Below are 25,039 nucleotides of genomic sequence, written 5' to 3'. Positions count from 1 at the left end.
ACTTCATTTATAGTCAAAAATTAAAGGGACTATAATTTCTAAGTACCTTTTTGATTTCAATAACAAATAAATTATTGTATACCATGTATAACTTTAATTAGTTAAACTGAATAAGAAATCTCAATATCATTATTGCAACTTTTTATAAACTATCATTGAAAGGATTACCAGTACATCAAACTGGACACTGCATATATGGTCTATCAATAATGATAACTTATATAAACAATGAAACATCACTGAATTATAATTACATGTACATAAAATTAAAGGCAGTGATTCTCAATAAAATTCTCCATGAGTACAGCTTGATATGACTACAAAAGTCCAACCTTAGAAAAAGTCAAACTTGATGCAGTTCTTAATTTGGATTATGTTTGACACAGTACAAGATTCTGACCAGAATGAAAGTGATCAAGGATGTTAAAATTTGCCATTAGACAATAGGCATATGTCATTTACACAAAGTTAAAACAGTTTTTTCTGCCCATTATTTTTCAAAGGTAAGGGTCATAGCCCTTTAAATACATCCAATCCTAACTTTTGCAATATGGATTTTTGTGTCAGAAACATGCTTGTTTTTGGATATTTTAGTCCCTAATTCCAACATGATTACATAAACAAACCCAAAAAATCAATTCCAGTCCGACTTGCATCATATGGTACCTTGTGTGTAAAGCTTCAAGTATACTAATGTTAACTGTAGTGTATTTTTTTCATAAAATTATGTTTCTGGTCCTTAATTCCTTAACAGATGGTGCCATAACCTCCAAATCCGATACAAACCTAACATTTGTGGAATGGAAACCTGTTACTAAAGATCCACAAATGAATGTTGAAAATATTGCACCAAAACCATTTTCTAGAGACAACGATGACAACTCCATTCCATTTATATATTAAGTACATTTCTTTCATTGGAAATTAAAAGAAATATGAGAAAACTGCCAAGGTCATTTGAGAACTTATTTATCCTTTTAATGGTAGTATAAATGCCATGTGACTAGAGATTTGATTTTTAACGAAACATAAAAACAGCACTCAGTAATCAAATGATCTAAAAATTACAATCTTATGACAAAAAAATAGACAATCACATATTTTAAAGGCACTACATACAGAGTAAGTGTCATGGGTATTAATAATGAATACACTGGTATTCTACTGGTAATATGTAAACAAATATAAAAACCCAATTTCTGTTGTTTTCAAGGCAGTACTAAAAATGTGGAACCAATAATTGAAGTTACTAAGTAAACGTTACAATTTATGTTAGGAAAAACTCTACAATTGTAAACCTTCGTCTATTTCATACATATAGAATGGATTTCAATGTTTTTTTTTTCTTCTCACTAATATGCAAGTACAGAAAAAATAAAAAGACTTTTACAACGAAAAAACCCAGTACAATGTTATGTGATGTCAGTCGTATACTTACAGCAAATAATGTGTAATTTGAATTTTAAACAATCATCATTGACAGATCCAGAAATTCAAAAAAGGAGGGCATGCTCCAATGATTTCCTGGTTTGTAAGGTTATTTTTTTAATAAAATCAACCAAACTTTTCAAGCATAAAAGGAGCAAACCCCTCTCCCTCTGGAGTCTGGACTCATCTATGGTCATTATTATCATTTCAATATACATATCTAATATTGTAAATACCCTCTTTAGAATAAACCATGAAAACCTGAAATATTTGAAATGTAAATTGATGTGACATACAAATATTTGTTACCCTCAGTTTAAAAAATTGCAGTTAAGAGAAAAATATATCAAATGAACACAACACACAATAATATCATACTTAAAGCTAAGATCACAGAATATACACTCATGTTACATGGTAGAAATCACATATGCTGATTATACAACCACATCAGTTCTTACATGAAAGTTACATGTGTTGTCGTGTTAGGCATATTCCCACTCACCCAGGAAGTTGATATGGTAAAGCAACTAAAATCTCTTACAATGTATGCCCTATCAATATGAAACTACACAACAAATTTGAAAACAATCCATCCATTGGGAGCTAAGATTTTTGTAATGAAAATTTTCCCTATCAATCCATTAGTGAAAATGGCAAGGTCCCTAAATTTGAAATCAATCCATATATCAAGAGCTGAGATAACTGTGTCAAAATTCGGACAGATGGACAAGTTAATTCCAATATACCACTGTCTCTTTGAGTGGGGATATATTAAAACAATTAGGAAGTGGTAATACCAAAGTTTAGGAAATATTTTCATTCTTAATTTGTACATTTGTCTTGTCTAAATTTAAAGAGAAAGTAGAAAGAAAAGTCAAATAATTATGACAGAAATCCTTAATTGTGTTGTAAGGTGGTTATTTATTATTTGTTGTTAAAAAGGTTTAATGTATTTTTTTTCTTTTTTACATTCTACAAATCCAGAAATACTTTTTCTGTCCTTTTCTAACTTTAACTCCTGCTAAGGAAAAAGTAAAAATGTTAATTATGGTGATCCTTTCAAAAACTCTAGCCTTCTAAATACAAATACAAAAAACAACTTTACCCAATGTACTAATGATAATGTATTATATGGGATAAAATATTACTGAACAATTTGTGTAGTGAATTGAGTAGAAAAAGAATTTGTATTGTGTATTTTTTTTTTATTTTCTCCATTTTCTCCATTACTTTCTATACAAATCCATCTTCAAAAAATATATTTGAAGCAATATTCAGCCTTTAATGCTTTCATTAAAAGATATTTGCAAAATGTTAGTCGAAAAATGCCAAATATGTTACTTTCTCACTAGAACATGTGTTAAATTATAAACACTCACAAAATATATTCAACCAAAAAGTTGCCAATAAATAAGCAAATAGAATTCCCATAATTCTTTGATGGTTAAAATTTCACAGAAGTCAAATAACATATCTACTATTTGTAGACTAGACATCAAAAAGCATTTGTGTCGAAACAGAAAAAAAATTCGCTTTATATTACAATTAAATGTGTTCACCAAAATAACTCTTAGTACATAAAATTCTTTATATAATGATGCAGTACAAAACCTATAATTCACATGCCAAGGGTTATTTTGTATAAACAATTAAAACACATCTATTATCTTGCACAATCCACTGAATTGCTTATCTTAAATGCAAATTAAAAAAATGACCAATGAGAAAACCCGCTGAGGATTCTAAGGGGAAGAATATTTGAGCAGTATTATAAAAGAGACAGTCTAATAATACTCATTACGATTGTTAATTGACTAATCAAAAGCAAATGCAAAAAAACACTATTGAAAAGCAGTATACTCTCTAAATAATTTAGGTCTTTGTCAAGCCTGGCACTACTTATATGTATGGTATAAAGTCCTCATTATATGCCCTTCCCTTTATACAGACTAGACTTCCAAATCATTTGGAGATGTAAACTGGCAGTATCAAAGTTTGAACAAACAGTGAAATCAAGGTATGTACCTACTGCAATAATTACAATGCAGATGTTTCTAATAACAAAAAAAAAACACAACACAATTACATATAGCATTGCACTCATACAATGAAGATTTATAAAAATGAAATGATTATTATGCTATTTGATTAAACACTGCAGAAATCGTCATAAGATTATCACACTGCAGATCTTAGATAGTAGAGTATCAGATGTAAACATAGGTAAAGCATCAACATATATTTGGTTTGAAGACTTTGGTTCAAATTAAAAAAGATTTATATATGATTTTTACTTTTCAAATTATCTGATCCTAACACTATTATCTTTCTATGTTAATACTGTATTAAATCATACAGCTACAATGTAACTTAAAAAACACTTCTTTTTTATGTTTTCCTGGTTCATTTTTCTATAAAAACATGAATAATAAATCAACTTGTACATATCTACATCTCCAGCAGTGCCTTTCTAGCATTAAAATCAAACAGAAATTTTATTAGCATAGATGGTTGAAATACACAATTTTGAAAAAAAAAATTCAAGCATAGGTATAACATTACAAACAAGAAGTTTGAAAGAATCGAAAAACAGTATATAAATCAGAGAGCTGCTTGAAAAAAATCTCTTTGCCCTCTAAATACAGGAAACTGCAAGTTGATTTACAACAAAGTATAACAGCTAACAATGGAATGAAAAAAAGTTAACAAAATTGAGCTTTATCTAATACTAAATGGATACAGTATAAAAGAAATATATAAAGGGATTTACAAAGGGGAACAATACGGTTCTAGTATAAAAATATACATGATTATTTGTAGGATTCTTACATGCATTATGCCTGAAAATCTTAACTTAAAAGATTATGTGACATCAATGTCTCTTTTGTGCAAAATAAAATATTTTCAAAGTTAAAATAATCCTCATTTTTATTTAAATGCTTTCTAGTTTCCTAAATGCTTCAAAATAATAATAAAAAATCAGTGTGACAGCATGTGGGCCAAGCTAAAAAGAAAACCACTCATATAAACCAAATATATGTAAGCAACCAAGTTTAATTTTTTTTTTTAAATTTGAATTTTTAGGAGGGCATAAAGTTGATTCTAAACTATATTCAAATAAGTTCACAGTGGTACTGACAATACAGTTACAAGAACTTTTTAATGAATAATTTGTTTTATCTCATACAAAAAGTTTCAAGTGATGAAATGATTACCATCATTAAAGCATCTAAGTAAAGTCTTGAAAAATTAAAAAAACTGACAACAAATAAAACATTTTGGCAGCAATGATACTTAATTTCATCACATTAGTAAAATTATGAATTAAAATGTTTGTAATGTACTGGTTACAATTGTGTCTGTGTAAGTTTGTAGTAACTGCTAGGTCAACATCATCAAGCCATGCCCATAAACTGAAGATAGATGTGTCAGAAAACTTCATGACAGATATCCTTAGTGTCAGCTATTTCGTGGCAGATATCCTGTCTCCCGAATTCGACGCTGAAAAATTAAACAGTGATATATTATACAAACCAATGTTTTTAAATTAAGACTGTCTGAAATAAGTCCGACAGAAATATCACTTTTGACATTGCCATCTATTTCTCCAATTAAGGCATTCAAATAACCATATTTACAGCACCAGATTAAGTGAGTTAAAATACTGTTATTTAACTATTAAGATTGGAGAAAACTGACAATCAATGAGTTTCTGAAATTTCTAACAAAAAAATTACAATTACTAATGCTCAAATTCTTTAAACTTTCATACATTATGTCATAATACAAAACAATATTCAGTTTAAAGGAAACTAGACAAATAATAAAGGCTGTATACAGATGACAAGCATTAACCCACGATTTTGATCTAAGTCCCCTTCCCAGAAAAAGTGTTTCCTTCAATAGACTTATATGAAAATCAATCAATTTAAACTTTATGGTTCCTATGGCCAAATAAAACTTCTGCTTCCTGTTAAATGGCCAATTCATGCCTGGACCCCATGATTGGGAATATTCCTGACATAGAAAAAAAAAACAAGATCAACACGAACTTTTTCCAGATTTTTGTCAACTTCTGGTTTAAACAACCTGCTGTTTGCAAAGTCATGGCATGATGGCTGCTCATATGTCTATCTACCTATCCATATATTTTTTGGCAGGAAAAAGGAAAGAGAGTATAATTTTATTTCACCTAACACTTATTTTGGGTTTGAAGAATACCAGGCAAAAAATTATCCTAATGACATTCATAAATCCATGATATTTACCAAAGTGTACTTCCAAGAAAAATGGTTTCCATGAAAGACAATCCCAACAAGTTTTATTGGTACCAACACTTTCCCCCAGTTTGAATGAAAGTTGACAAGACATGAAGGCTATTTCAAAGAAACAATCTAACGATGGCAGACAGATTAATGGACAGACTAGCTACTGTAAAAGCAAACCATACTCATCAATTTCTGTGGGATGCCGTATGATTATTTACAATACTTCTTCTAGATAGGGGTTTGCATCTGTTAATACATGTACACTGAAATTTTTGTTAGACAAACGGTATTCTAAGAATTGATTGTGACAAACTCCAATTTTAATTTGAAATAAAAAATTGAAAAATTATATAGAATAATATTTGGAAAAATAATAAGGACTAAGCATCAGGGATGTTAGGGAAGTCTGTAGATGCCCTGAAATATAAAAAGTCTAAAAACATTGTTGGAACTGACATATAACAGAAATGAAGTATGCAGTTAGAACGTGATTGTTTGAACTTTTGAAGCAGATCCACTGCACATTATAGGAAGTCTCACATATTCTTATTGGTCGAGTCATCAGTGATATAATAACACAGCAGTGCATTATCAACAAAGTACAAAGCTTTTGAATACAATAAGCTCTGTCCCTCATATTCAAGGCCTTAAATCATATTATTCTATTAGTAACTGGGTCATACATATTTACCTTTTAAAGTAAACAAGTAAAAGAGATAAGAAATTAAATGTTAGTGCTTAAAACTGAAATGAACACAGAGTTCCATTCACATTCAATGTGTTATGCTCAGATCAAGTTAAAACAGATACATGACAAATAGATAAACCCATACATAACTTAAGCAATAACTGGAGATTTGATCACCTTATGTCAAATAGCTGTAATGATATACAATATTGAAATTTTTGGAAAGAAATAAGTAAAAACATAAAACCAGTCATAGTGGCATGTTTTTTAATGCAATAAGACAATATTATCTAATCTTAGGATAGGTTAAGTTTTAATGTAACAGAGCAAAGAGAAATGTAATCCATGCTGTATAAACTTACTCATATGTACTTGTTCGAGACTATGTAAATATATGTAAGACAAGCTGACTGTTGTTATTCATACAAACATTAAGGGTTTGTGAAAAATGTTCAAGCTTCAAAATTTTCACAGTATTGAGAAAAACATGGTTCAATTGTGTCACATTGAAAATAAGCCAATGTTCATTCAGTCCTTGAATTTAGCCAGGGGCTGGTGGCCCAGGCCCCTAAAATTATGTTCTTAGGAAGCCTGATGAACTTCCAAAAATTTTGGGGTTATGTAGTGTTCTGTTTATTTTTGGTTCTTAGACATATCTAAATAGTCTGAATTGAATGAGCGTTTGTTGTTATGTAATTTTCATATAATTTCAATATTTTTTTTGGGCCACTGAAAAACCGTTCGGACTTCAAATTTTTGTAACTTTGGAAGTCCGATTGGCTTTAGTCTGAAAAAGTTAACCATGAAGACTGTTCATTACAATAATCTGGTCTTTTAACTGCACTATAATACACCTGTCCTCCCTTTTTTTTCAGTACAGTAAATCAACAAAACCTTGCCTACATTTATTATTGTGATTTTGACAATTCTGGATATTCCCACATCATTAATTTTGTAAAATCCAAATGTACATTCAAATTATTGGGATTACAACTCTGTCCCAGGTTTTGCAATTTAGAAAAAAAAAAACAGTCATTGCGTTTTAGTGTATTACGGCCCATAACTCTTATCATGACAAACTTATGTCATTCATGGTCAGATGAAGGGACAACAGAATGATTTTTACATATGCCCCAATGTTTGCAGTGGGTATAATTAAGGAAATTTTTTTATGATTTGAGAATATTGCTAAATTTAACTCTGTAAAATAATCTGCTTTAATAAGACTTGTACAGTTTCTGATCCTTACCAATTTCCAGTTGATAAGCTGTACCCAGTCATTGGATTCCTGGTCTGTAGAAGAATACATGTAAAAGGTCCTCCATGGGAACACTAACCTATAAGAACATAAAGTACACATGTAAAAAAAATCCTTCAGAGTAACACTAACCTACATGTACATTTATAAGAACACTAAGAATACACTAAAAATCCTCAAGGGGGACATTAACTCTTGAGAAAACCAAAAAAAGGCATGTTATAAAAATCTTTGCCAATCATAGCATGATAGGACCACAACCAGTTACACTCTGTTCACTTGGGCCAAGTGTGGACACATTATTATTTTTATTATTTATTATTATTATGTAAAAAGTTCTGCTGCAGGGTGCATTATCTCAAAAACAGTAAATGATAGAGTAATTTGCTAAGCATATATCTTAAAGCTCCAGTATTTAAACAGGAATTCCAATTAAAAAAAATTCAAACTTGCACCAAAAATAAGAGATGATTATTTAGGATGAGGCCCCTTTGGCCATTTATAACTCGAAAACCTTAAGAGATACCTGGAAGCAGATTGAAAATTGCAGGCAGGGATTTTCATGAGGAATCTAATAAAAAAATTTTCAAGATAAGACCAGAAATAAAAAAGTTTATATTTTTTTAGGTGTGGCCTCCATAAACTGACAATGCCAAATGCTATTTGAAATCTGTTAATTATTCTTAAAAAAGAATTAAATAAGAAACAAATTAAAAAAAAAGAATTTTCTAAATTGAATGAGAAGTAAACCTTTTACATCAGTTTTAAATTAACACCTATTTTACCCCTTTTGGTCCCTTTTTACAGAACAGTAGGGGCCAATGACCCCATTTTAAAATTGCAAACTTACTTAAGCAGTAAGTAACAATATTTCAAAACTTCACGACATTTAGTACACTACAACTAAAGTTATCACACGGAAGGGAAAAAAATAACACCACCAAAGACAATAACAATGCTGACAACATCATAACATAATGCGACAGCGACTTTTTGTGGTCATATAAAAATCCTCCAGAGGAACACTTACATAAAGAACACATGTAAGAAAATTCTATACTAACCACCTTATAAATTAAATTATTAAGTCGATGTAGTGAATTCGAAAAAGTATAGATGCATACATATATTAATATTTAAGTAAAAATTGCTATTTAGTACTAAGTATTGCATGAAGATAATGTCATTTTTTGTAGTTAACTAATACATGTTTGTCTGTTCATTTTAAGAACTTTTTCTTGCAAAATTTGTCTCAAGCATCCTATTCCTCCAATTAACATAAAATTACAATCTTAAAAAGTTGTTTGGAGTTATGGTTAACAAATGAATTAGAAAATTACCTGAATACATTAAATTTTCCTTTAATACTTGAATCTCTATCACATTCTGTACACTCATGTAAATCTAAAGCTCTGATTGGATGTTTATCAAACTTGTCTTTGAAATATTTTAGCTCATTCTTCTGAAGGACAAACCATCTTATTCTCCATGTCTAAAGGTAAAATAATTTGTTCTGTTATGAAAATTATTGAATAATCTTACAATATAAGTAATAATACATAGTAAGTGATGTAGCCATTAAAGATATGTAAAGTAAACCACCAGTTTTATGGAGGTAGACCTAGGGTAAGGAACATAATTCTTGAAATCAGTGATGTGTTTGTATCATATTCAATTTCACCAAAGCATTTCAAGCTCTCATTTGAAACAGAATAAAGTCAGTTCAAGTTACTTTGATGCTTACATGAGATTGATGTAAAATGCTGAATACAAACGTTCCCCTAAATCTACTTCCTTGAGAGATGTACATTTACCATTAGTATACTGGTAAGCTCCAACAAGATGTATTAACATACTAAACTATAGAATAATGGCAGTATTCATGTAAAACTAACAATGTTTTTGTAAAACATCATACTTTAGTTATTCCTTAATTCATGAAATTACAGTCATTAGGCCACAGTTTTTTAATTTGTTGGTTTATGGATCTGACAACCTAATTTTTCCAGCTAGGAGAAAAAAAAAATTGGAATTTCAGTTTTCCATTATTATTATTTTAAATGCCAACAACTACAAAAAATTGGAAAATATACATTTGTAGTATATACTTTTTAAAATAAAGTTACGGACAATGTCTGCTTCTAGTTTTGTTCATTCAAACACTTGACAAAGCAAAGTGAGTGAATGAACACTGCTGCATAAAATTTCACCACTTCAATAAAATTGTGTTTAACGGTTTTGGTAGTTTGGGAAACTAGTAAACACTGACTAGAGATGATAAAATCAAAACACCTTTAATTAGATTGAATGTAAACAATTCCTGTAAATGATTAAAGAGTTCAAAACTTTCATGGTTGTTTTTTTTAATTCTCAACAGGAAGTAGATACATAAAGGCGAGATAATTGGTAGGAAATTCAAAGCTATGAAGGTTTGTGTGGAAATACGCAAGACAGCTTATAAAAAAACAGAAAAAAAATCAATTAAAAACGTTATTTGTTGTCTTCCTTTTTTTTCTGAAGACCATTTCACCCTTAATAATTATTGAAATTTTATAAATAATTTTTAAATCACATGCGAATTTTAAAGGGAATTCAGGACAAGACAAGTTTCATTGCCTTCCAATTAATGACAAATCACTAGTTTTTAATGTATTTTTTAGATTTAAAAACCATTACTTAATTCATTTTTTTTTAACTTTTTAAAAGGTAATGTAGTCGCTCAGTGTAATTGTTTTATGATAAAAAGACAAATGTAAAAAAAAAGGTTGGTTTTTTTTCATTCTAAAGAAATCTGTCTGCATAGTCAATTATCTGTCCCTCAATTCTCAATTCTTCCTGTGCTTTGTAGGTTTTTTTTTAAATTGATTTTTCACTAAGTCCTTCTTTATCACAACTTGTTTATGCCAAAATAATGGTCAATGATTAATTAAACAGTACATATTTTTGACAAACCCTGTTTTAGAACTTGAATTTTCACTTTAATTTTAAATGAACTTTTTAGTCACTTTTTACCACATTTATTTTAACATAACTACATCATACTGTAAGGAAGAATATAGATACACAAAATTACAGGAAATTATCATTGTTTAAGTATTGCATATTGAATTTATTGAACACTTAAAAATTTATAATGAGAATTTGCTTATAAATGATGTGTAGATCCCAGTTCTAAAACTACATCAGGTTAGATTACGGAATATTTTGGAAATAAAAAAAAATGTTTTTATCCAAAGTAAAAATAGTAGATATGTTTTTCTAGTTCACATTTTATTTTTATATTTTTTTCCCACCAACTGACCTGCTTTAATTGAGTCCAAAATCCCTAAACCAACAAATTGAAACACTATGGCCATATGGCATTGAAAATAGGCAATACTTTTCAGTATCAGGGCAATTATCTGTGATTAGCAAATAGCAGGTAGCAGGAACTAAAAAGAGTATCAATACTGTGAACACTCTAAAAAAATGTAATGAAATATAAATATAATGAAATAAAAAAAAGCGATAATTATACAAACCTTAAAAACACCACCTAATTTTGTTAAATATCCTTCCTTTGAATTTATCTGTAAGCAACAACAGAAAAATTTAAAATAACACTTTATTTCTGCATGATACTTAACGAAGTCTACGTAGTCCCCTACCAAACCTATGATTCAAAACACCAGGCAAAATATGCAAATGTCTGTATATTCTGTACATTCTCTAATAAAGGATTTTCAAAAATAACATCTGCCTGAAAACAAAGAATGTCCTTTTTTCTAACTGGTCTATAGGACTTCAATGACAGTCAAATTCAGGAGTTAAATAATTTCAAAAGGACCAACAGAAGAACATTTTAATATCATAATAATAATAATAATAATCAGTAATTTAGCTAGAGCTAGTAACTTTAGTCATTGACTAAACAAATTGTCAGGTGACTAATCAATTTTGCCCAAAAAGATACAAAAAACAACAAACAAAACTACTGAGGTAAATAATAATGTTAGAAAATCAGTATATAATACAAAGTGCACTAGAATTAAGTTTTCATTTAACATTATAGTACTTGTAAATACAACTGAATTATTCTTTAGTCTGTTGTTTCATCGGGAAGATTTGTAATCTATGCCTAAAAAGACTTATTCCTGTTGCACTTCTCATTTCATCTGAGAGGTCAACATTCCTGTTTTTTTTTTCTTCAAAGCAAGGGAAGTTGAAGTTAGGGCAATCTGAATCTAAAATTCTGTTTGCAATCTTGTTAAATCAGAACATCAAAACTGTACATCATACCTCTTGAGTATGGTCAAGAATTTCTAACTGATGTTGAATTTTAAGTAACATACCCATATTTGAAAAAAAAACTATAAACATGGATTCAAATAAGTTCTTTAAGAAATATTTTAGTACTGATTAGTGAAGAAGTAAGATGCTTCAGTTCTAAACAAATAGTCACAATACAACATTATGTCCTTCATGGGACAATTATCTAATATTGGAACATGAATAATTCACAATTTAAACTTACAGAGAATTCTGGTCCTCTTAAGGTATCAGTAGCTGTACTAAATTCTGCATGAACTCGGATCGTGTCATAAACATTAGGTTCTTCTATATTCCGTGGATAGGGATAGTTAAGTAATGTCATTTGTCCTGAAAAAATAGGTTCCTTAAAAATACTGAATAGCTTGACCATGACATTTTATTGTTTAGACACAACTTTTTAAATATGACACCTTTTAATTACCCATTAACTACATTTGGGGAAAAAATGTGAAAATGAAGTACGAAAATGTATATGTTTTCTAATTTTCCTTGGATTTCTAGTCTTGATTAAGATTATGAGCATCTATTTTTCTTTCCTTTTTTCAATCTAGCAATTTTGAAATCATTTAAAAAATAAAAATGCCATGTCATAAGATATCTAGTTTTTTAAAAATATTTTTCATTATTATCATCGTTTAAAGTTTAAAAAATATTTACCATGGAAAGGTCTGGCCTTATCAATGCCAGCAAAGAAGATGGTGTCTGCATACATCTAGCTCTCAATAGGGAGACATTGAAAATTTCACCACATATACTGGTATTTTTGGTGGACATTTTCCCAAATTTGCTAATTTTTTTAGAAGATATTATTAATATGTTCCTTTCTAGGGAAAGAGGTTTGGAAAAAACTATTGCTATTTTTGAGGTAGTAAATTCTTTACCTGGTATTTATTTCAGGGTCACTTTTTGTATCTAAGATAAAGAAAAGTACACCCTCTCCTCCAAAATCTAGCAACAGGCTTATATCCATGCAGATAGGGAGATAATACTTCATGTGACATTCAAACATATACCTGACTCTGATCCAATTAAAGGCTTATTGGTAAAATGATGTAGCAAGTCATCTACAGAGTTAAACTCGCCATGTCCAAACTTAAATACAGTCCCTGTCCATGTCAGAGGAAAGTGCTTTACGGCCTGATCACATCTGAAATGAACATGCTCCATAAAGAACTTCTTTTCAAAATAATGAAATGTGAAATGTATATTGTAAGTGAGGGGGAGGGCCAACTGTTCTTATAATAAATTCAGTGCAACATTTAAGGTGAACCATTTTACCTTGCAGGTGTTAATGATTAATCTGTAAATAATTTAATTTAACAAGCTATCTGACTGGTTGGTTCTCTTTGAGCAAACCAAGATATTTTGTATAACCTGGTTTGGTACTGTGACATTATTAAAGTCTACTATTCCGTATTCCATGAATCAAATAAAGGTAATCCCAAACAAAATAATGTTTTAATTATAAAACTATTCTTGAAACTTTCAAAGCAATATTAGAAACAATCCTCAAATAATTTAATGGCATTGGATGAGAAGATACTTTACCTTACAGATAATGCATAGTCCCCTAATTTAGAACTGTCTCGTAACATGTAAGTCCCATCAACACCATTCTGTAGAAGTAAACTCTCAGCTGTATGTCTGTCTACGTTAGGATGATACCATCTATAAAGTGAATTTTATAGTTTAACCAACTGTCACTGATGGCAAAACATTTCTGTCTTAATTTAAAGAACTGGAGGCTCTAGAGAGCCTGATGCACCTGGTTTTCATAACCAGCATTCTATTATCATAAAAGTGGCCATGTTTTTTTTTATATAAAAATTCCCAAAGGAAAAATCATACTAATTTTCATTTAATTCTGTCCAGAAATTTCTGAGGAGAAAAAGAAATAACATTAAAAAGAATTAAAATTGTTGATAAGGGGCAATAACTCCAACATGGCACAACAGAGTAACATAAAAATTTGACCAGAAAGAGATCCCATCATTCTAAAAACTTTCATTAATATCAGAATTTGGCTAAACCTAATGATTTTGGATATTTATGCAAAAAACCTCTAACTGCCCCCATGTTCTATTTTTAGTAACAACATCCATGTTTTTAACAGATCAAAAATCCCAACATCATTTCTATGCACAATACCCTAAGAAACATTCATACCAAGTTGGTTTTTTATTGCTTCATTAGTTTCAGAGGAGAAAAATTTTGAAAAATTGTTAAGGACAAAGACGACGGATGACGATAGACATTAAGTGATGACAATAGCTCAAATGGCCTACAGGCAGGTGAGCTAAAAATACAATTATAATGAAGACTGTATAAATAAACATAAATGTGTCTCAGTGTCTGTAACTATTTAATGTAAGTACTCTATCAAATGAATGATGAATACAGGAAATTTCTGGGAATCATCTAGATTCATTATCACTGGCTCATACTGAATGTAGAACAATTAAAAGCAAAAAAAAAAAAGATTCTCCATACAACATTGCCAGGTCCTCATAATTTCAGTTCTGTTTTCAAAATACATAGATAATTGAGAACTTAACAACCAAAGTAGTTGAAAATGGTCAACAAAATATCTGAAATTGTCTATAGCCAATTTTTAGCCAAGCATACAATACGAAAGCAGTGATACAGTTAAAATGGGAAATTCTGTTCCTTAAAATTTGTCTATAAAAATGGAAAACTGATGATTGAATCAAGAACAAAAAAGCAACCAGTAAGACCAAAAATTTGATGAACAGAACATCACCATTAAAAGCGCAGCATGATGAACTGAATTGAGGTAAGCAGTGTTCTCCCATAATTTTTAAATAGCAGAGTGCTTACTTGCACTGCACAGCTCTTTTGGTCTTCCTACAAAATTATAGAACAGTGCCCATAGTGCATTCTAACTAAAATTAATTACTGATAGCACAGTGCTAAGAAATCATAATGATGCAAAGTACAGTGCTATTACGGCCTGGGGAGATCACTGGTAAGTACAGACACAATAATAGTTTTTGGACACACTTTAGCATAGGGACTTATATCATGAACGCAACTACTGATTTGGACACAATATAGCACAAAATCTGAAATTCAATAAATAAATTTCAAATTTGGACAGAGAATTAATAAAGAGCTTTACTTAGTGCAGCATGATACAACCACAAGAAAATTCAAACCCTGAACAGTTGGGGCAAGTGTGGAAACAATATGTTTTTCACACACTTGAGCATAGGGACTTACAGTTCATTATGGACACAAGAACTGGTTTAAAAATAATAGAGCACAAAATTTTAAATTTAAAAAAGCATTTTCAAAATTGGACCAAATATGAAAAAAAAGATGATTATTTTGGGTTTAGATCCTTTGACCCTTTATAACTCGAAAACCATAAGAGATATCTGAAATCTGATTGAAAAACCTAGGCAGCTATTTTCACAAGGAATCAAATCAAACAAATTTCTAAATTGGACCATATACATGTACAAAGAAAGTCAATTATTGGGGGTGTGTGGCCCTTTCCACCCCTTACACCTTGAAAACCATGAGAGATAACTGAACACTGATTGACAAATGCAGTCAGGGATTTTTATAAGGAATCCAAAAGAAAAATCAGACCAAAAATATAAAAGGTGATTGTTTGGGATGTGGCCCATATTTTGTACCCCTCTTACTCAAAAATGGCCAATTAAAAAAAAAAAGATTGAATGTTTTACTCAAGTTATTGTTAATAAACTAAAGTTAACAGATGATGACAATCACCATAACAACATTGTTATACCATTATGTAACTGAAAAAATTTGTTTGTGGTGTGTTAACAAGAGTCTCCCAGGAGCCCAAATCACTCACCTGGTTAAGTTTTTGACTTGTAAGGGCAATAACTCTAACAAGGAGTTGTTTGACAATTTGAACTCAAGTAGACTCTAATAGGACTTATCATAAGGATTATTTCATCAATTAAAAGTTTCTGTCTTTCTATTATAGTTTTCAAGATATTGACTGAAAACTGCTGAACGCATCATTTTTCACCTTTCAAGGCCAATAACTCTAAAAAGGAGTCGTCAACAACTCTGATCTATGCATACTTAGGTGGGCCTTATCATAAGGATCATTTCAGCAATTGAAAATTTCTTTCTATCTACCGTATTTTGGTGTGTATAATGCGCAGGGTGGTTTTTCCTTTGTAAGTTGATGTAAAGAACTTTTTACCGATGTATGTATGTATGTATGGATCATAAGGATCGCAGTGAAAATTGCGTAACTTGTTAGAACCACAAACATTTCTGGCTTTAATTTATTTGTAAATAGAAAGGACCATTTCGTCTGTTTTGTGTATTTATTTCAATGAAGAATATTCTTTTTGTTACTTTCTGTATTTTTCTGTGTTGTCCGTGTTTATGTGTATTAATTTACTATTCTGTTAAGAAATGATGAAATAAAAAAGGGATGGGACACAAGGGCAATAAGGTCGACAAAACTAGACTGCCACTGGAAAAAGGGAGGGATGGGTAGGGTTGGGGAATTTAGCCTTCTGTGGCGGAGCGCAAAGGTTCCTACTCCTATCGAATACCACAGCAGGGTTCTTTAACGTGCAAGGAACGTGGCATATTTCCCAACACGGTGCACCACTATGGTTTGCAGTCATGTTTTCTGTATTACAGCCTGACAACCCCAGCATTTAACACGCCAGGGGTACCCCATTCCACCACCTGGGGCACACATCCCAGTTTCTCTGTGGGCAGAGCGCCTAGCCCCGGCTAGGTTCCTGAGCACTATTTAGTCGCCTTTTATGACAAGCTTAGCGCTGCTGCAGGCCTATTCTTTTGACACCCGGCCCTGTACAGGGGCAATCAATGCAGACGGTCATCAAATAGGGTATGTCTGTTGATAGCTTGGCCAAGCATGATAATGAAATGCAGAATTTTCTCGGATGTGTATCAGGGATACATAAAGGGTTTATGTTTAAAATTAATAGTTTTTATGTTGCATAAGGATTTTGATATTAGTTCACTGAAAAAAGGAAGCCAAGTATCATCAAAAAGTAGAGTATCCAATAACTATGAAGTAGAGTTCAATAAGATGCGTAAATAACAATATTTCTTTTTTTTAAACTACTTTTGTCGAATGGAAATATATTAGGGCACTATGACCAGAGTGCCCAAGATTTTGTTATTCAGTTATTAGATTGTTTAAACTTGTGTGTATTTTAATTACTCCTTTCAAATTGTTAACAGGTCGTATATATCGTAAAGACGTAATTATATACACATCACAAAATAATTTACAATCTTCTTTGATAATACCGGTAACTAATTGTCTTGTGTCCTCGTCATGATTAATTAATCCCGTCAATAAACATGTCAATTGCTTGTTAGATATAAAATTAACAGGTGAAACCATAATTAGTGACATCTAAATACCCTTTGCAACGCCTCAATAACCACGTGACAACATTATTTAATCGATACACACTAAAACGAAAGTATGGCGGTTGTAAACATAATCTGCCATGTTCTTTTGAGAGGAAATAAAATAAAACCAAATTCTGTTCAAGAAGATTTTATTGATAATCTATGCTTACAAAGGTAACAAGCCAACAAAAAATCCATAAATATGCTTTGGCAGATCACAAGTGGTCTGATTCGATGTTGACTCCCTCAAGGTCGTTAATTTCCGACCGATCTCAGGTCTGTAAAAATGTGTTGAAATGATGTATGAGTGTATTATACGCACCCCCATGTTCTGAAATTAGTTTCCTGGTAAAAAAGTGTGCACAATACACACCAAAATACAGTATCATAGTTTTCAAGATATTGACTGAAAACTGTAATAACGCATAATTTTCACCTTTCAAGGGCAGTAACTCTAACAAAGAGTCTCCTCACAACTTTGATTCCTGCAGACTTTTGTAGGCCTTATAACAAGGACAATTCTGGCTATGAAAAAATTTGCCTAAAAATAACAGTTTTGGAGATGCATGAGATAAACTTATGACTTTGTTCTATTTCTAGTAACATCAGTCATGTTTTCAACAGATCAAAAATCCCCACATCACATCTATGCACAACACCCAAAGGAATAATCATACTAAGTTTGGTTCTAATGGGTCTAGTAGTTTCAAAGGAGAAGATTGTTGAAAGAGTTGCTCATCTGGTTAAATTTTTGCTTATCAAGATCAATAAATCTAACAAGGAGATGTCCAACAATTTTGACACACGAACTTTGGTAAAACTTGTCATAAGGGTCATTTCATCAATTAAAAGTATCTTTCTATATGTTGTAGTTAAGATATTGCCTGAAAACTGCTAAAAACATCATTCTTCGCCTTTAAAAAGCGATGACTCTAACAAAAGTCGTCCAACATCTTTTATCTCTACACACTTTTGTAGGCCTTATCATAAAAATAATTTCAGCAATTGAAAGTTTCTTTCTATCTAGGTTACAGACCACCAATTCAACCAATGAGCATTTGGAACGTACGCAAAAATAGTCCTACGCAGAAATTACCCCTGTTCCTCATAGTGCTGTGAAAAAAGTTCTCATCTTATTTAAAAAATTTAAACAGTTTCTGAAAGGAAAAACATTTCTGTACATTTTATAGGTGCATTTTGCTTCTTGTGATGTGAGGCCTAATCTCCATAATGATTTTTAAATATACCCCTATCTTGTGAAAACACTGGGATTTCCCATGCTATTTATAGACCCTTCACTTCTGGTGACCAGTACTGCACTGCAAGTCTGCTAACCCCACATGCCATTCGGAGGATTGTGAGCTGACATATGTAGAATCATGCTGATATATAGTCCTCTGCAGGTAAAAGTTAAGGTAAAGTCCAGAGAAGCCATTGAATATTGTGAAATTAGCATAGAAGCCTATGGAAAGTGGAATTGGTGGTTTTTAGCCTTAAGTTGAAGCCATGGCAAAATGAAAAGTTTCTTGAAATAGCTTTAAACTACTTGAAGATCTTGTTAACTTTGCCATGAGAGGAATACACTACAAAAATCCTTCAAAATATGCATTTTTTTAAGTTATAGGTCCAAATTATGGAAAATTGGTCTTTTTGGCTGATTTTCATGTCCTATCTTGTAAAAAGTGTAGAAAATTTAGTAAAAATATCAAATATTAAACTTTGAGGGCTATATTTACCTAAATATGGTGGTAATAAGCACTTGAAATCAAGTTTTGTGTAGATTTGAGCAAAAATTAGGTTAGAAATGAGGAAAAACTCACTTTCATTACTGCGGTTAAGGCCATATCAGCATTCCCCTATGGCAACATGGAAAATCCATTACTGAGTACTTTTTTTGCTTTAGGTGCCCTTTACTGGTCATGTTTTAATGTGAAAACACTGTATTTACAAATGTAAAGCCAAATATATCACCTTTTGTGAAAATTTAAAGATTTAGGATTTTTGACATGTGATCAAGAAAAAGGGGGAGGCATGTCAGAAATAAATTTTTAAAAATAGACCAATTTCTCAGAAAATGATTACTTTTAAAACTATTTCTTCATTAATATTGTTAAAAAACAAGTTGTGATTGATATTTTTTATTTGAAAAGTCAGAAAAAGTTCTTTGCAAATATTTAATGCATTTAAGTATGGTAGAATATTGTCACTTTTTTGCTCGCACAACTTGGTTACCCTATATTTAAAAATCAAATATTTAAAAAAGTGCTTGTCACATTTCACTGAAACTTTGCAAATGCATTCAGTATGTGTGTAGGAAGAAACCTGTATAGTTATTTATTTTTTCTAAGACAAAAAGTGACTCTTTAGGTTACAGACCACCAATTCAATCAATGAGCATTTGGAACGTACGCAAAAATAGTCCTACGCAGAAATTACCCCTCTTCCTCATAGTGCTGTGAAAAAAGTTCTCATCTTATTTAAAAAATTTAAACAGTTTCTGAAAGGAAAAACATTTCTGTACATTTTATAGGTGCATTTTGCTTCTTGTGATGTGAGGCCTAATCTCCATAATGATTTTTAAATATACCCCTATCTTGTGAAAACACTGGGATTTCCCATGCTATTTATAGACCCTTCACTTCTGGTGACCAGTACTGCACTGCAAGTCTGCTAACCCCACATGCCATTCGGAGGATTGTGAGCTGACATATGTAGAATCATGCTGATATATAGTCCTCTGCAGGTTAAAGTTAAGGTAAAGTCCAGAGAAGCCATTGAATATTGTGAAATTAGCATAGAAGCCTATGGAAAGTGGAATTGGTGGTTTTTAGCCTATCTATCACAGTTTTCAAGATATTTGCTGAAAACAGTAAAAAATATCAAAGACTGAAGTCTTTGAAGTCGTTAATCGTCAAATATTCTCTGCCACTGATTTTGGCATACTTTCAGCATCCGAAATGGCAGGAATGCTATATGCTCTAAAATCGTGTGATTTCAGCAAGAATCTACAAAACTATAATGCTATGGCGGTAAACACAGCACAGATCTGCAGCATAATGTAGAGCAGTAATATGTAATTAAGCAAATCATCTGCGAATATTAAGTACTGAAATTACGAGTGCAAGAAGTCATTAACAATATTTGCCACTTAAAAAGTGATTCTTTTACCTTTCAAGGGCAATAACTCTTACAAGGAGTCTTCCAACAACTTTGATCCTCACAGACTTTTGTAGGCCTAACATTAAGGATCATATTGGCAATTGAAAGAATTCGGCTAAAACTAACAGTTTTGGGGATGTATAAGAAAAACTTCTAGCTAACCATTTTGTTAATTGTTAACAGCCACAGATGACAACCACAGCCGCCAAGTGATGGCAATAGCTCACATGGCCTTTTTCTTTGGTCAGGTAAGCTAAAAAGAGATTTATTCAGTTATTTTTGCTGTGTTACCATTATGTCATTAAAGAATTCACTCAAATATAATAATCAGGAACTTTTATGTTTTGCATACTTACGGCAGTTCATTTATTTTATCAGTGATACTTCTTTTAGCCATTTTCAGATTAACATTTTCTGCATATTTTCATGAAGTCTGTTTCATCTAGTTTACTGAAAAAGCAAAAATAAAAATACATGTAAATACAGAAATTAAAATTTAGTAAATTCTCTTTTCATTTTACTTTTATCTTATTTATGGCAGCATATTGTCATAGACTTGAATATTTAATAAACAATTTCATTCTTCAAAAAACATATCATACATTTTTTTCTAGACTTTTTGTAAATTATCCCTGAAGCAAAACCACTTTTGCTAAGGATTTTAAACGACAATTTTATAAGCATTTAAACTTTTGAAAGTACTTTTGTGGAACCTGTTAAACACATTGGCAATGAAAAGGAATTAGCGCCTTGATGCATAACTTATTTTAATTATAAATGTAATATACATGTACATGTATATGATATCAAGACCCCCAAATCAACGGCAACCACTTTCAATAGAGAGACAAGAAAAACCAAGAATACCGAATGTAACTCTTACTATTTATTTTTTGTTAACACTGACATAACATAACTGAGGTAGACCCAGGGCTTTGTGGGACTAATAAACAATTGTAATTCTGTAAAATAAAACAATTCAGGGTGACAGGATATTTACTGCTTGATGTGGCTTCTTCCCTGTGTCACTTGACCGAGTCAAAGTCAAAGATTACACTCAGCAAGTATTCATCAATGGATATTTATTGTTCGTTGGAACCTTAATTTTGTGGTTCAACACTATCCATGAAAACCACGTAAGTTAGTACCCTAGAAAAATGAAACCATAGTATGTAAAGCAATCCAAACCAGAATAAAACACTGAATTGCATTCTGGTAGGCAGTGGCTGCTTGTCCACACATTCATGGAAGGGGAGCCTTTACAGGCTAATTGTCAACACATCCGGTTTCAGTCAAAACACACAGAATCGTGACGGACACTCCTCGTATATACAACTGTATTAATAATGTGGAAATTGAGAAATTCATGTTTTACAAATCCATACAAAATTATACAAATACAATTTAAACTGTATCTGATGTAACAAATATCGATTAAAAATCATTAAGTATTAATACAAAATACAAATTCAACAAACTAGGAAGACTATTTTAAACAAAGTTTGCACCTCCAAAAAGATTGTTTTGGCACATGATTTAGTCCAGCACATTTTGAATCATAATACTGCCATTCCAGACAGAAATCACAAGCTAGTTAGTTTCAGATAATATTTCTCCTTACATGTTAAACATGTCCATTCACACAAAACACCTGTAGCCAGCGGGAGGGTTCTTGAGGTTCTTAATGAAAAAGCACTATTAGAGTTGAAGTTTTGTTTGATTTGTGACTTAAAGTTGATAGCACCTCGTAGTGCAAGTCAAAAAACCCCCCACCACAAATTCCTACCTACGGGCCTGCGCTGGTCTTTCATCATATAAACTAAAATATTAACAGTCGTACATCTGCGGATGCATTTGACAATTTTTGCGGATGCGTTTGACAATTTTTCTGCAACAAATCAGGTGTTTCCGTCACAATTCCTTATGTCTTTGATGCAAACCGGATGTGTGGATGATTAGCCTAAGAGGCTCCCTGTCCATGAATGTGTGGATGAGGAATTCTAGTCATAATGGCATTTGTTTAAAATGGCACTTGGTCAAAATGGCATCTGTGAAGTTAAAATGGCACCTAGTTATTTTTAGTATTCTTCCTGGTATTTTTTGGAGGTTATTCATTTTGGATAGATATAAAAGTAAAGTCTTTTTGCAAAAAACATATCATGCATTAATTGTGATAAAAAATGTTTTATAATTTCACCTGAATAAATTTCATTTTGTCCGTTCATTTACAATATTTTGTTCACATATTTTATTATTTTCATTGAATTATTTATAAAAATGGGAAAATATAACGCAATAAATTTACTTTGTGAAATTAAATGAAATACTAAAAAAATAAGGTGTGAAATTAATCACAAATAAAAACTTGATTAAAATACAGGAGTAAATATCACATTTATTACTTTGTAAATTATCTTATAAAACTTATAAATTTTATAAAAGTAATGTGGATATCAGGACATATCAAGATGGTAATTGAAATACTACTAAGGGGGTTTTTAATGTCCTTGACTACCCTGTTGGGTCTCGCATGGACAGCTAATTGAAATAGTGAAATAATCTAATTAAATTATTATAAAAATACCTGTATCACCTATTAAATAAACAAAGCTATAAATTATAGGTAATTTGCAAAGCCATAAACCATAATCCAATTCCCAAACTAATTTACTTAATGAATTTACAATCAAAACTTGAATATTATTTCCTTTTCTTAATGAAATTAGAAAGTAGAAAATTTTGAAAGTAAATATTTGAAAATAAATAATAAAAATATTTTATTGGTAATATTTATGACTAAATGTGTGTGAATCCATATTGGTACTTGTATGTTTAATGAAAATAAACATTTATTCTGTCATTGGTTGGATCTATGTGGCATTTCTAATTTATTTTCGGTAAACAGACGGAAAGCCACAGGACAAAAAGTCACAATACTTTATATAGCACATATTTTCAGCTACACTCCAGTTGATTGTGTTCATTGCTTGTTGTGTCTTTATGTAATAAGATAAGCATTATTGCGATCAGTCTTTTTTATTTTTTTAAAATTTTTCCGTATTGCCAATTAAAAATATTTAACAAAAAAATACAATAATAAACCAAGTGCCATTTTGACAATAATAGGTGCCATTTTAACTAGCACTCTGGATGAGCAGCCACTGCCATTCTGGGAAGACTTCTTTCTTACACACTTTCACAGCTGTTAATTAACTTGATTCGATATTGTGTATTTGTATTCTTCGATTTAAAAAAATCAGGTCGAAAATGAATTTTACATTGTTGTTTGTTGGTAAAAGTTTTGAAGTCTTTGTTGAATTTATGAGTCAGAGAAAAACGGTCCGAGAAAAACGTGATTCGATTCAATTGGAAAAAATAAAAAAGTACTAAAGATCAAACCAAACAGAAGCAGACATGCGATTGTGTTTGTATAAAAAGATACCCTCGGTTAATAGATCATACAAATAAAAAAGAATATCAGTTTCAACCAATCTGTTTTGATCGCAACAGGAAACTGAATCTTACGAACAAGGGAGGCAACCAATCGCTAAATAGCACAATCGGAACTACTCGGTCATTTCCGCTACCATATTTTTTAAAAATTATTTCTTATGTAGCCAATGCAAGCAGAACTGGTCTGACTTTAATCGGATTGTTCATGTTTGCCAAATTTTCGCACATTTTTTAAATCCAAATATAGAGAGGGGTCTCGGTCTTTATTTTGTTTAGTGCACGTGCGTTAGTGAAGCCAAGGAGTTTTAAATTACTTCTCCGTCTAAGAAACGGGCAAAATGTATTTAAGGTGTGGCACATGAAAGGAAAAAAACACATGGATTTCATTGCATTAATTGATGAATTATACCTGATAACTACCAGAAATAACCATCAAAGTGTTTGTAAAATTTGCCTTTTGAAGATATTGACAGGTCAAATGCAGTTGAAATGCATTACGGAAAAATGGCGGGAAAAATTTCCCGCACTCTTTGACAATATTAGCAGTCAAAAAATATTTACGTCACAGATGCTCCAGGGTAAACTTGAATAGCGTTTTGGTTGTTTTCTAGATGTACTGAATATATTTTAGGCAAAAATGTCTAAATTGGCGAAAATGATGTGCCACCCATTGCCTGATTCTTTCACAGAATGGTACTTAAATATATATGTCCTTGGTGAGGCATATAAAATGTCACACTCTATGCGTTGACATACTCCCAAATAGTCAAAATGTTAACTAACGTGTTTTAAATTATAGTACAAAAATGTGTAGCATTGAAAACTTGTCAACTACTATAAAGGAAAAAAACTCCGGAGCATTGGTCTCTTCCATGCCGGCACTACTTTTGTCATTCCAGAATAATTATCACAATAAATAAATATCAAAGTACCGAAATACTGAGGCTGCATTCCTTATATCGCACATGGCGAACCTATTGGTGATGGATTTGACTTCTTATATGTAAGTATTTCGATAGTTTTGGTTTTGAGTACTTAATTCTTGTATGTATAGTCAGTTTT

The 25,039-nt window shown here is 31.2% G+C and overlaps 1 protein-coding gene across 9 annotated transcripts; it reads right to left on the bottom strand.

Annotated features, from left to right (window-relative positions):
* Window positions 1–79: 79 nt before the first annotated feature.
* On the bottom strand, window positions 80–24,062 carry LOC148619340 (dual adapter for phosphotyrosine and 3-phosphotyrosine and 3-phosphoinositide-like). 9 transcript variants are annotated; one of them, XM_088579124.1, is made up of 11 exons: window positions 23,987–24,062; window positions 21,525–21,673; window positions 20,881–20,974; window positions 13,505–13,624; window positions 12,970–13,103; window positions 12,159–12,283; window positions 11,167–11,214; window positions 8,986–9,137; window positions 7,637–7,724; window positions 6,750–6,769; window positions 80–4,932 (listed from the first exon to the last, which is right to left on the bottom strand). In XM_088579124.1, the coding sequence occupies exons 3-11, from the start codon at window positions 20,919–20,921 to the stop codon at window positions 4,860–4,862; spliced, it is 801 nt and encodes a 266-aa protein (XP_088435250.1). In that variant the 5' UTR covers window positions 20,922–20,974; window positions 21,525–21,673; window positions 23,987–24,062; the 3' UTR covers window positions 80–4,859. The 9 variants fall into 9 exon arrangements, with proteins under 9 accessions (XP_088435250.1, XP_088435251.1, XP_088435254.1 ...); XM_088579125.1 differs by having other exon boundaries at window positions 23,967–24,049; XM_088579128.1 differs by lacking the exon at window positions 21,525–21,673 and having other exon boundaries at window positions 23,967–24,062.
* Window positions 24,063–25,039: the final 977 nt, after the last annotated feature.

The sequence above is a fragment of the Perna viridis genome, chromosome 4 (genome assembly GCF_037379345.1).
Source record: "Perna viridis isolate PV_CMFRI_1.1 ecotype Kerala chromosome 4, ASM3737934v1, whole genome shotgun sequence".
Taxonomy (NCBI): Eukaryota; Metazoa; Mollusca; class Bivalvia; order Mytilida; family Mytilidae; genus Perna; species Perna viridis.
The sequence above is the reverse complement of the archived record's forward strand: the minus strand, read 5'-3'. Positions and strand labels throughout refer to the sequence as shown.

Excerpts from the sequence above, each read along its gene's own strand:
- LOC148619340 (XM_088579128.1), bottom strand. The coding sequence starts at position 20,921 with ATGGCTAAAAGAAGTATCACTGATAAAATAAATGAACTGCC. Across the intron at positions 13,625-20,880 it reads GATAAAATAAATGAACTGCC|ATGGTATCATCCTAACGTAG; the intron begins GTAAGTATGCAA and ends TTCACTTTATAG. Across the intron at positions 12,284-12,969 it reads TTTAATTGGATCAGAGTCAG|GACAAATGACATTACTTAAC; the intron begins GTATATGTTTGA and ends CTATTTTTTCAG.